The 12,116-nt window shown below is 43.0% G+C and overlaps 1 protein-coding gene across 1 annotated transcript; it reads left to right on the top strand.

Annotated features, from left to right (window-relative positions):
* Positions 1-223: 223 nt before the first annotated feature.
* On the top strand, positions 224-9,232 carry PHF5A (PHD finger protein 5A). The gene is made up of 4 exons (NM_001083382.1): positions 224-280; positions 713-736; positions 1,227-1,393; positions 8,576-9,232. Exons 1-4 carry the CDS (start codon positions 229-231, stop codon positions 8,663-8,665), a joined length of 333 nt encoding a protein of 110 aa, NP_001076851.1. The 5' UTR covers positions 224-228; the 3' UTR covers positions 8,666-9,232.
* Positions 9,233-12,116: the final 2,884 nt, after the last annotated feature.

Below are 12,116 nucleotides of genomic sequence, written 5' to 3'. Positions count from 1 at the left end.
TTTTTTTTTTTTTAATAACTTTTATGCACCTGCCAGGACCCGGCCCCCCGTTAGGACGGAAACTTGGCTTTGGAATTTGATCTCGCGAGAACCAGCGGGTTTTGGTGCAAAGAGTATAAATACTGATGGATGTCTAGAGAACCAATCACGGCGACCAAGAGGCGGGAGCAACGGAGGTTAAAGGTCGGACGGAAGTTCTGTAAGCTTCCGGTGGCTTGAGAGGGCGCTATGGCTAAACATCACCCGGACTTGATCTTTTGCCGCAAGCAGGCTGGTGTTGGTGAGGCAGCCTTCTGCACCCGGCTCTCTGGGTGGGAATGGTATTAGGACCTGAGAGGCCCGGGGTTCCCGTCACTTGCTTAGGGTCTTGCCCGGGAGGCGCCACGTTCCCCGCCTCTAGGTTGAAAGTGTAGGAGCGCGCGGGTTTGCGGTCTCTTGATTGAAAGGAGGGCGGGGGCTCGCGTGCTGGGAGCTGGAGGCAGGCTGCCGGAATGGGGTTGGGAGAAATTCTCAGTTTGCGCAGGACCTGTGAGGGGCTTCAGGAGGCTGTGGATTTGGTTCGGATTGAAGTTTAAGGGGATAAGATGGATAGATCCCCTCAGGGCTCACTGCAGTCCCTGCTCCTGTCCCCACCGCAAGCTCGAGGATGTTTGTCCCCTCTTCATCAAAACTTTAATCCTAATTGTGCTCTTTACCATCTTTTATTTTCCAGCCATTGGAAGACTGTGTGAAAAGTGTAAGTGGAACACGCCTCCCCAAATAGCCCACCTGGCCCACTCAGTTTCTGTAGAACAAGCAAACGGGCATTTTCAGCGGTGGCACTAAGAGGACTTTGAGTAGACGTGACCCAAAGAATGTCAACACAATGCCAGGCTACAACTAAAGGCCACCACCCTCACTCCAGCTTGCACGTTTTAGACACTAGGTTTTGAGAGAATCTTTAGCTTTGGACCGGAAGTAGCATGACCACATCCCACATGGTCTGCCAATTAATTTATATAGACGTGTCTACCAGGTGCTTCTCTAAGCTCTTTACCTAGTAGTTGATTAACTTTTCCTATGTGTTGTAGAGATTGAGATGGACACGAGGTAAGTCGGTTTTGTGATGCCAAAGTAGAGGGTCCTCAAGTCACTGTTAGGAGACTGGTGTAGTCCCCATAGCAGGAGGAGGGCAAAGGCCTCGAGGTACTTGCACGTGGTGTAACTCCATCCTCTTCTCCTCATAGGTGATGGCAAGTGTGTGATCTGTGACTCCTATGTGCGTCCTTGCACCCTGGTGCGCATATGCGACGAGTGTAACTATGGCTCTTACCAGGGCCGCTGTGTGATCTGTGGAGGCCCTGGAGTTTCAGATGCCTATTATTGTAAGGAATGCACCATCCAGGAGAAAGATGTGAGTACATATAGGAAGCTTTTCATCTGATTTTTCCTTGTGTTTAGTAACACTTTGCCATCCACAGCAAACTGTATGGTCCGTAGATGAGTATGTTCATTTAGTCATCTAGGTTATAATTTCTTCAACCTCTGTGAGCCAAACTGGGTGTAGCCCAACAAAAGGCAGTTATTTTGCATCAAGGAAAAAAGTGCAAGAGAAGCAAATTTTGGTCAACACTAGCAATTTGGAAAGCCCTCTATTCCTTTGATGTCTCTCTCATTTTTATTCATAAACAATATCCTTTTTTTTTTTTTTTTAACTGTGCCACATAGCTTACAGGATCTTGAACCCTGGCCACGGCAGTGAAAACCCAGAATCCTAACCATTAGGCCATCAGGAAACTCCCAATATTCTGCATTTTTAAGTCCTAGCACAGTGGATGGTATACAATAGTCATTCAGTAATTCTCTTTATTATTATTAAGGACTGTTCAGGTGGATGTGTTGACTTCTGAATTTGGGACTATTCAAGTTGATTTCAGCTCTGAGTAGCTAGAGAATACTTTTGCTTTGATTTTTCAGAATTGCTTGGGATTCTGCTTGTGACATTTTTGCCCCTTAACATTGTATGCTGGCAATGGCAGTTATTCAACTCCTTAAGCCAGTTGCCAGGATACAATAGAGAACTATAGATCTGTACCAAAAACAGGTTTCTTGGAGGAGAGGAGGACAACCCATGAATCACCTTTTATTCTTTTTATGACAATAAAACAAAGTGTGATACAGTAACAATAGGCTAATATGAGGTATCTGGTTACCTAATCTAGGATGAGACATAAGGCAAAAAAGAAATAAAAAATTCTCTGGCCATGCTGGGCAGCTTTGGGGATCTTAGTTCCCCAACCAGGGGTGGAACCCAGGCCCCCTGCAGTGGAAATCCAGAATCCTAACCACTGAACTGCCAGTGAATTCCCAAAAGATAAATAATTCCTTATATTTCCTTTTACAAATAGTAGATAATTAAATATATATATAGGGCTTCCCAGTTTGCTCAGATGGTAAAGAATCTGCCTGCAATGTGAGAAACTCAAGTTCATCACAGGTTCAATCCCTGGGTCAGGAAGATCCCCCTTCTATATAGATCCTATCTCCCTTATTTTTCAATAGCTTTGTTAATTAGGGGTTATTATTATCCCCATTTTACAGCCCCTCTCCCAGCTAATAAGTGTCAAGTCCAAGCTTTCTGACTAAACCTCGTGGTGTCCTTTGATAAATCTGTGATGTGCCTGTGTTGAAGAGAGATGATTCAGCTACCTCAGAATCTTTGCAGTTAGATTTTGTCTACCTCTAATAAGTGGGACATATTAGAGCAGATAAACCTATTTCTTACACCAGGAAAGTCTTCTGTTATTTAGGGAAATGAGAACAGTCATAGATAAAGTACCAGAAACAATTTCAGTTGGTGATTTGAACATTCTCTCTCTTTTGGGGGGCTGCTCTAGGTCTTGTGGTGTGCAGGGTTAGTTGCTCCAAGGTATGTGGGGTCTTGGTTCCCTGACCAAGGATCAAACCCATGTCCCCTGCATTGCAAGGTAGATTTTTAAACACTGGGCTACCAGGGATGTCCCCGATTTGAACATTGTCTTACCCTAAACTCTGATTTGCATTTATCTTTGACTGTCGAATCATGCCCTGCTCATGTCCCCCTTTTTCTCTAGCTCTTGTATGCTGCTGCTGTTTAGTTCACTAAGTTGTGTCTAACTCTTCTGCAACCCTGTAGACTGTAGCCCCGCCACCAGGCTCCTCTGCCCATAGGATTTCCCAGGCAAGAATACTGGGGTGGTTGCCATTTCCTCCTCCAGAGGATCTCCCTGAGCCACCTGGGAAGCCCCGGCTCTTGGTGTCGTCCCGGCATATATTGTAAGTCTGGTGCACGTTTCTGTGCTACTCCTGTGAATCACCTGTAGGAGCTCCCGCTAGAGAGTGTCTGGTACACAGTAGGTGTCGGATGATTACAGTCTACACCATGGTGAGGCAATATCAGTGAACAAAAGTACAAGCAAGTCTTAAACTAGCTAAAACGAGCCAAAGATCTATTAAGGACAACATTTTCTTGAATTTTCCATGACTGTAGCTAGAGTTCTTATCTGATACGCTTACAACCAGAGTACTTAATAAAGGTTAATGACTGTCTGATTCGTCTGCATGTGGCGGGTGACCTGATCTCTCCGGATCCTTGTGCCTCATTCTAGATGTCACCACTTCCCTTACTTCACATTATACAGGAATGTTCTGAGGATATTTGAGATGGCATCTAGCTCGCATTAACTCAGCAATAGTTTCCAAGGAACACAAAACAGTCCAGTGACATGATCCAGCCTCTCAGCCTTACAGATCATGATGTAGATTAAGTGCCCAAGACTTTCCTACACACAAATCTTCCTACAGCCAAAGCAACCCCTCTTATTGTTCTCTTCCAGCAACTTCCATAATTTATGAGGGAATTAGCCCAGTAAGCTAGGTTAGGTGTTCTCCATAGTTTTTTCAAAGCCTTGAGAATACTCAGGGGTCAGGGACAATATCTGTGGGCACTTCTGCCAAAGTACCAGTTTGTAGTTTCTTATAATGTGGCATCTTATTGATCTCCCTTCACCCTTGACTCCTTTTACTTAACCATTTTCCTCAACTCTCCCAACCAGATAACAAGAAAAATAGCAACTAGTATTTTTGGAGCTCTTGCTGCATGCCAGGTACTGTGCTGGTCTTTCTTGTCTAAAAGTTGTGTATGATACAGATGAGGAAATGAATGGCTTAAAGGTAGGTTTGGCCCAAGGTCACATGATGAATAAATGGCAGATACGGGATTAGAACCCAGGTCTCTGTAATTCTTTCTCAGCCTTTTTTTTTGGTGGTGGTTTTTCATTATCGCCCCTCCACTAAAGGAGAAAGGTTAAAATCCAAATTAAATTTTCTTGGGAAGTCTTGGCGGTCCAGTGGTTAAGACTTACGCTTCCACTGTAGGGGACACAGATTTGATCCCTGGTTGAGGAACTAAGATCTCGAATGCCGAAAAACTATTTACGTTTTCTCCACAACAAGAGGAATGAAAGTTGGATAAGATTTTGTTGGGTAAGGGTGAGCTTCAGATCACAAACCACTGTAATGTCAAAGGTGTTTTCACCCTTATTGAAGATGCATCAACTAACTCAAAGCACTTACCCTAAACACTCATCGTATTTCTCTTCTCAAGGTGGTTAAGGATGCACCTCTCTGTCTCATGCTACGTCTACCATTCTCTTCCTGTTTAAATAGCAGAGCAGTTAGATATATAGGAAAGATACTTGATAATTTTCAAAGGTAATTCACAAGTTTACCCTTCTCTGCAGCTTCCTAAACCTTGTGAAAGTTTTGAGGTTTGCCTCCAGGAACCTCTGTTACAAAAAACACCAGAGTAGGAGTTAGAAAGCCCAAGTTCAGGTCTTGGCTTTGCTAAGATACTGTGTGTGGCTTTGAGGAAGTCTCACCCTGACCCCCAGCCCCTGACCCCCAGCCCACAAAGGGTAGTAGCAGTCCCTTCTACCTCCTGGATACATTTACTGAGAGCTTAAAGTTTCAAATAGAAAATGTGATGCCCTTGTTAAGGTCTCAAACCAGTGTACAGTCTGGTTTTTACCTTGTAGGTATTCATTAAATAGTTGCTGGAAGAATCAGTGTTTTGTCTACTAGTTTCTGTTAATCAAGCAGGTCTTGTCTGCTGTTGGTAATTCTTTGCTACCGAATATAAGAAATGGACATGTGGACCCATTTTCTGTAATCCTGTTTTTCTGATCTCAAAATTTGTAAATTGCCTTTTCCTGCATTTTGGTTCTGTACACATTTCCCCATGGTATGTTATATTTTGGTATATGATCAGTGTTGGTTTTTTAAGTATTACTTTATAAAGTCCTGGATTCTCACCAGGTCCAGGGTAATTTTTGTAGCTTGCTTTTGCACCATAGAAATGGACTTGACGTTCAGCCCTCCTCAGGGAGGAAATCCATAGGCATTGACTTCTCTTTGGTGGTTGGTAATGGAGCCCACCTTAGGCTTCTCCTGGGGATGTTTTAGGGGCTTCCCTAAAGTGGTAAAGAACCTGCCTGCCTATGCAGGAGACATAAGAGACTCAGTTCAATCCATGGGTCAGAAAGATCCCCTGGAGGAGGGCCCAGCAACCCACTCCAGTATTCTTGCCTGGAGAATCCCATGGAGAGAGGAGCCTGGCAGGTTACAGTCCATGGGGTCACATAGAGTTGGACACAACTGAACTGACTTAGCATGCACACACGGGGATGTTTTAACAGACATACTTAGTATAATGGAAAGAAGCACTTGGCAGTCTAGTGTCTACTTTTTTGGGTGTGAAATTATAGAAGTTAAGTGGCCATGCAACATGTACATTCAACTCAAAAGCTGTAGCTGCCTAAAATAAAAGCTCCCTATGCTCAGAATGGGGAAATCTGTTACCCTCCGGGAGGACTGAAAAAGGCTGAAATTTGTCTTTAATACACTCCCTAGCGCAGCTCACAGATACTCTCTGTACCATCCTTGAGGTTTTCTTAAACATCTCCGTTTTCATGGTCTCCATTCACAGGCACGTTCACAAAAGCCAGCCAGTGCACACATCCTCACCTCTTCAGTACTGTTAGAATTTGGGAACAGCCACTAGACCCACAGGATATGTAGAAAATAAAAACAGGAGTTTAGGCAAGAAAATAGGAAATTTATAAATGCCATAAAAACCAAAGAGCTAATAATCTAAAACATTAGTTTTCCGGTGGTTTTTTCAACTTTTTAACACATGGAGTCCTATCTTCAAAAAGTGTCTTATACAAAAGCCATGGGTGTGTTAGGTTGGACCATTATGAAATTGCTGCTATTTGTTTTTGGCAATTTCTTACAATTTATTAAAGGCTGGCTATATGCCAGGTGTTGTTCTAGGTACATTTATTGATTCTTAACTCTGTAAGGTAGGTTCTACCATTGTAGTAATTTAATAATATGACTAAAAAGAGATATAAAGAGGGTAATAACTTCTCAGAATTCAGGTGGCCCGTCTCCAGAGCCTACAGTCTTAATATGAGTGAGAACAGAGCTGCACAGAGCAGGGATGAGTCCTACAGTCACCTGGCACCTCTCAGGACTCTCGAGGGCTCTACAAACACAGTTTGTAAACATTGACCTGATCCAGTCATCTTATTTTATAGTTGGGTATGAATCCAGACAGAAGTGGCTTGCCCAGTCATGCAAGTCAGTGAGGCGTAGTAAAGCTGAACAGGCTGTCATCATACCACAAAATTTCACAGCATCCCTAAAGGGCTTCGAGCACTGTCGTGTCTAGTAGCAGGCTATCTTGGGTCAGGAGAGGCAGTTCTTCTGACGTGTGTACCAAGATTCCCAGTACAGATTACGTGGCTTACTTGAGTTCACCTAGCACCTAGCATTGGTGGGGCTGTGGTGCCACAGCCTGGCTCCCTCAGCACACTGAGCTTCACAGACGGTAGTTCTCAATATAATACGTTGTACTGGATTGATCAAAAAGTTCCTTCAGGTTTTTCCATTACTTTTTTGTGTTTTTTTTTTTAGTTTATTTTTGGCTGCTCTGGGTCTTCACTGCTGTGCACAGGCTTTCTCTCGTTGCAGCAAGTGGGGCCTACTTTTTGTTGTGGTGCATGGGCTTTTCATTGCAGTGGCTTCTCTCGTTGTAGAGCACAGGCTCTAGGTGCATGGGATCAGTAGTTGTGATACAGGGGCTTAGTTCCCACCCAGCATGTGGGTTCTTCCCGGATCAGGGATCAAACCAGTGTCCACTGCATTGCAAGGCGGGCTCTTAACCACTGGAAGAGCCACATAACCATGTGGCTTTTAACCACAAGGTGGGCACTTCCCTACCAGGGAAGCCCCTCAGTAACATCTTTCAGAAAAACCTGAAGGAACTTTTTGGCCAACCTATACATGTTTTCTAGAAAATAATGAAATGTTAGTGTTGGCTTTGTGTCTTTTCAGAGATTTTTTTAGTGTTGGTATCAGTCCCCCAAAAAAGAAAACAGCTGAATTAGAAATAAGTTGTCTGAGGACTGGACTCATTCATTCATTCATTCCATAGCCCAGCATCAAGCAACTACCTTTGACATGAACGTGTAATAAAATCATCAGATCGAGGAAGGCTTCTTCCAGTAGTAATTCCCCCAGTTTTCTTCTCATCATCCCAAATCAACTGATGGAACCATCATCCCTGCAAAACATAGTTTCCCAGGGGCTTCACTGAAACCACTCAAGCTCACAGAATGGCCAGGGGAGCCTGACATTACAAATCAGAGTATGGACTGTCAACAGCGATCTCTAGCACAGGAGCACTCTTCTCCCAAGACCATGTGTCAAATTAAGTGAATTAATAAGGACACATCAAACTCAGTATTCTCTTATGATACTTAAAATATAAGGTACTGTTTCCTAAAGTCTTCAGTTTTTTTCTCTTGGTATTATCTCCTTTCTTGGGATAGTGAAAGAAAGCTAAAGAGCTTGATCTGTAGATGATTATTACCATTTCCTACCTCTCACTTGGAGAAAATCCTTTGAACACCTTAAAGAGTTTTGTTTATTTTTTGGGGCCACACATCATGTGGGATCTTAATTCCCCAACCAGGGATCAAACCCATGCTCGATTCATTGGAAGCACAGTCTTAACCATTGGACTATCAGGGAAGTTCACCTTAAAGAGTTTCCGATTTTGCCTCCACTATATCATATTAGCAACAGAAGTGGGCTAAGAATCCAGCATTCTAAGTGCAGGCTACTGGATAGATGGCAAATTCTAAGTGCTTAGTAAATACCTGATTGATCAAATAGGATAACTGAACTGGTAAGATGAATGGCTAAACCATTAATCCAAAAGTTATTTTTTCTTAGTGTGAAAGTCACTCAGTCACATCTGACTCTTTGTGGCCCCATGGACTATACAGTCTCTGGAATTCTCCAGGCCAAAATATTGGAGTTGGAGCCTTGCCCTTCTCCAGAGGATCTTCCCAACCCAGGGATCAAACCCAGGCCTCCCACATTGCAGGCAGATTCTTTACCAGCTGAGCCACAAGGGAAGCCCAAATTTTTATCTTAGATTCCTTTCAATTAAAGCTCAGAGACTTTTAACAACTTTTCTGTTTTCCAGAGAGATGGTTGCCCAAAGATTGTCAATTTGGGAAGCTCTAAGACAGATCTCTTCTATGAACGTAAAAAATATGGCTTCAAGAAGAGGTGATTGGTGGGCTGCCTCTTCCTCCCTCCATCAGACTGCTGCAGCTGCCAAAAGAAATGCCTACTACTGCCAGCAGAAAGGAGGCGGAGCACAGAGCATCACCTGAATTTGCCTGTTAGTACAGGCACCTTACCGGTTTCCTCTCACCTGGACCTGGTAGGAATGGAAGAAAGATTCTTCGCAGAGCACTCTGGCAGACTATATCAGAAAAATTGATAGATTAGTTCATGGTATTCCTTAAATTCTAGAAGCAAGGATGTGTTATCCACATCAAGAATTTCTTCATACCAAAACTTTCTAAAGCAGAAATAATATGTCATTTCCGTCTTCTATTTGAAGACCCGACTGTGAAGCTACCTGCAGTGAAAAGCATGTTCTTAGGGAATCTCTGATGGCAGTTGTCCTTGATGAAGTATCTGCGGTGGGGGGGGGCCAGCAGAGCAATAAATGTGGGCGTTTCATCCTGTAACCTTTACCAGGTGGTGCTGGTTCATGTTATTTTTCTTCTAAAAAATTGTAAACCCTTTCTCTTGTGTTATATTAATAAAGTAGGTGTTTATTTTCTGGTCATCAGCCCCTTCCCAATTTAATTTTAACTCGAGGACTTTTAGTCACCTAGAAATTTGTGATTCAAAATAGAGGTATTGGGATTAACTTAAGCACCTTGTTCTCTTATTACTATTGTAATTCAAAACCAGTCGTGCCTTTTATGATAAGTAAACCAAAGTTATTTTTAGAAACATTGCTTTTTCCTTCCTGCCCAACTTGAGTTTTGAACTGAAGAGGTGGCTTCCAATAACGGAGAAGGGAGTGAGACAAAATGTATTCAAATCAATGAGTTAGGAAAACTGAACTTGGTTGACTTTTTTTCATAAAGTACATATATATATTCACATTAAAGATACAAGGGAGGGACCACCCTGGTGGTCCAGTGTTTAAGCCTCTGCACTTCCAGTGCAGGGGGTGTGGGTTCAATTCCTAGTCAGGGAAATAAGATTCCACATGCCATGAGGTGCGGCCAAAAAAAATAATAGGATGTGAAGGGATGTGTGATTTAAGTAAAATCAACTTTAGATGTATCCTACCCTAACTTAACCATCTGTACTTTTTGTCTGCTAGAGGCAATAAGCAAGTTATCCAGAAGAGACATATTCATAACTGGAGACTTCCAGTCAAGTAAGCCTTTAAGACCATGAATTTGAAAGAGCTTCTGAGTCTTGGCAGGATCCAGGGATCTGGCCCAAGGTCACATTGCAACTTAGTGGCAGAGCTAAAGGAAGAGATGGGTCTTCTGACCTCTTGTCGGAGTTTTGTCTTGTTGAATGTATACTTGCTTATTTGTGATGTATTGAATGTCCAAAACAGAATTCAGATAATCTCTGCCTTCAAGGAATTTAGTGATTGAGCTTAACAGAAACAGCTCAGTGCAACTCAGGGGCTGCACAAAGCAAGGGCCTAGCGAGAGGCACCTCAGGAAGGCTAGAGGAAGATCATAGCCATAGGACTGCCATGAGGGCTCCTTTCAGTTCCTCAAACTGCTGCTTTCCCTCCTGCCTCTGTGCTTTTTACCTGTAAAGCTCTGTTCTGCTTCTGCTCAACTAACTCCTACTCACCTTCAGACCTTAGCTAAGTATTTCCTTAAAGATGCCTCATTCAACCCCCAAAGTCCCTCTTGTCATACTCCCACATAGCACCATGAGCATTTTGTTTTTCGCATTTGGTGATATTGACTATCATCTATAAGGCTGTGTTCCATGATGGCAGGAAATAAGTCTGTTGTGCCCAGCGTGTAGCAGGTACTCAGTGTTGAATGAATAACTAAAGTAATAGAAACCAGGTAATAAACTGGGCTTTGAAGGCCACATTGCAACCTCCCAGCAGAGGGGATGGGGTCTGCTGATAACGGACATTTTTGTGGGGGAAACAGTTTGGACAGGGTGATGTGTTTGGGGAGCTCTGAGCAGTTTTAAAGCATCAGGTAAGGGTTATGGTACATCAGAAGTTGTTCAGTCGCTCAGTCGTGTCCGACTGCAACCCCATGAATTGCAGCACGCCAGACCTCCCTGTCCATCACCAACTCCCGGAGTTCACTCAAACTCACGTCCATTGAGTCAGTGATGCCATCCAGCCATCTCATCCTCTGTCGTCCCCATCTCCTCCTGCCCCCAATCCCTCCCAGCATCAGAGTCTTCCAATGAGTCAACTCTTCGCATGAGGTGGCCAGAGTACTGGAGTTTCAGCTTTAGCATCATTCCTTCCAAAGAACACCCAGGGCTGATCTCCTTTAGAATGGACTGGTTGGATCTCCTTGCAGTCCATGGGACTCTCAAGAGTCCTCCAACACCACAGTTCAAAAGCATCAATTCGGTGCTCAGCTTTCTTCACAGTCCAACTCTCACATCCATACATGACCACTGGAAAAACCATAGCCTTGACTTAGATGGACCTTTGTTGGCAAAGTAATCAAAAGTTGTAGAGACCAGATAATCCATGTTATAACTAGAATCTGTCACTGATTCTAACTAAGTTTAGTTAGTAACTAACTTTAGTTTTAATGTGTAATACTAAGTCATAATGTTTTGTTTTACTAAACAATTTCTGAAATTTGTTCATTGGGACTTCACTGGCAATCCAGCAGTAAAAACTCCAATGCAGGGGACTCTGGTTTGATCCCTGGTCAGAGAAAAAGATCTCACTTGCCTTGAGGTATGTCCCCCCTCCCCACAAAAATTTATTAACCACCTTGGTCCATGTAACATCTTGGATCTACAAGTGTTTGAAAAGCTACTGCTTAGTTTTAGCAAAACAACACCTTACTGTGTTCTATGAGCTTCAGTGTGTATGCCTCTAAAAGGTCTTGCAAGGGAGCTTAAAACTTAATGCCCGGTGAGATTTCCATACTGATCAGTGACAGGCAAGTTCAATCTCAGCCCAGTGAATTCTGCTGAACGCTGTTCCTCTGTCACCTAATTTCACAATCCCATTCTCCATTTGTTTGCTGTCTGAGGCCAAGAGAAGGATATGAGTAAGTTAAGAACTCTGTTGGCTTAAGACACTGTGTTTCCAATGCAAAGGGCCTGGGTTCGATCCCTGGTCAGAAAACTAGGGCCCAAATGCCCATGAAAATTGAAAGTCCTTCCTACTGCAACTAAGCGCTGGAACAGCCAAAAAAAAAAATTTTTTTTTTTTTAAAGACCATATTAGATAAACGATGTTCAAATTCAAGTCCTTAATTATTGTCTACCTTGGACCTTAGGATAAGTCTTTTTCAGTTTTAAAAATTGGAATAATGACAGTATTCTCTGTTGAGAAAATATTGCTTACAAACTGAATTTTAACCTCTAACTGTATACAGTTCTTTGGAAAGTGAATAATAATCTCAGCCAACTGTGTGGCCACAAAAAAACAGAATGGTCTTAAAAATTACTGTTTTTCTTATTTGTTGAAGTAACCA

The sequence above is a fragment of the Bos taurus genome, chromosome 5 (assembly GCF_002263795.3).
Source record: "Bos taurus isolate L1 Dominette 01449 registration number 42190680 breed Hereford chromosome 5, ARS-UCD2.0, whole genome shotgun sequence".
Classification (NCBI taxonomy): domain Eukaryota; kingdom Metazoa; phylum Chordata; class Mammalia; order Artiodactyla; family Bovidae; genus Bos; species Bos taurus.
The sequence above is the reverse complement of the archived record's forward strand: the minus strand, read 5'-3'. Positions and strand labels throughout refer to the sequence as shown.

What these genes read in the sequence shown, in the direction of transcription:
- PHF5A (NM_001083382.1), top strand. Translation starts at nt 229, where the DNA reads ATGGCTAAACATCACCCGGACTTGATCTTTTGCCGCAAGCAGGCTGGT. An exon ending in CCGCAAGCAGGCTGGTGTTG is followed by an intron (nt 281 to 712) that starts GTGAGGCAGCCT and finishes TTTATTTTCCAG; the next exon opens with CCATTGGAAGACTGTGTGAA. An exon ending in TGGAAGACTGTGTGAAAAGT is followed by an intron (nt 737 to 1,226) that starts GTAAGTGGAACA and finishes TTCTCCTCATAG; the next exon opens with GTGATGGCAAGTGTGTGATC.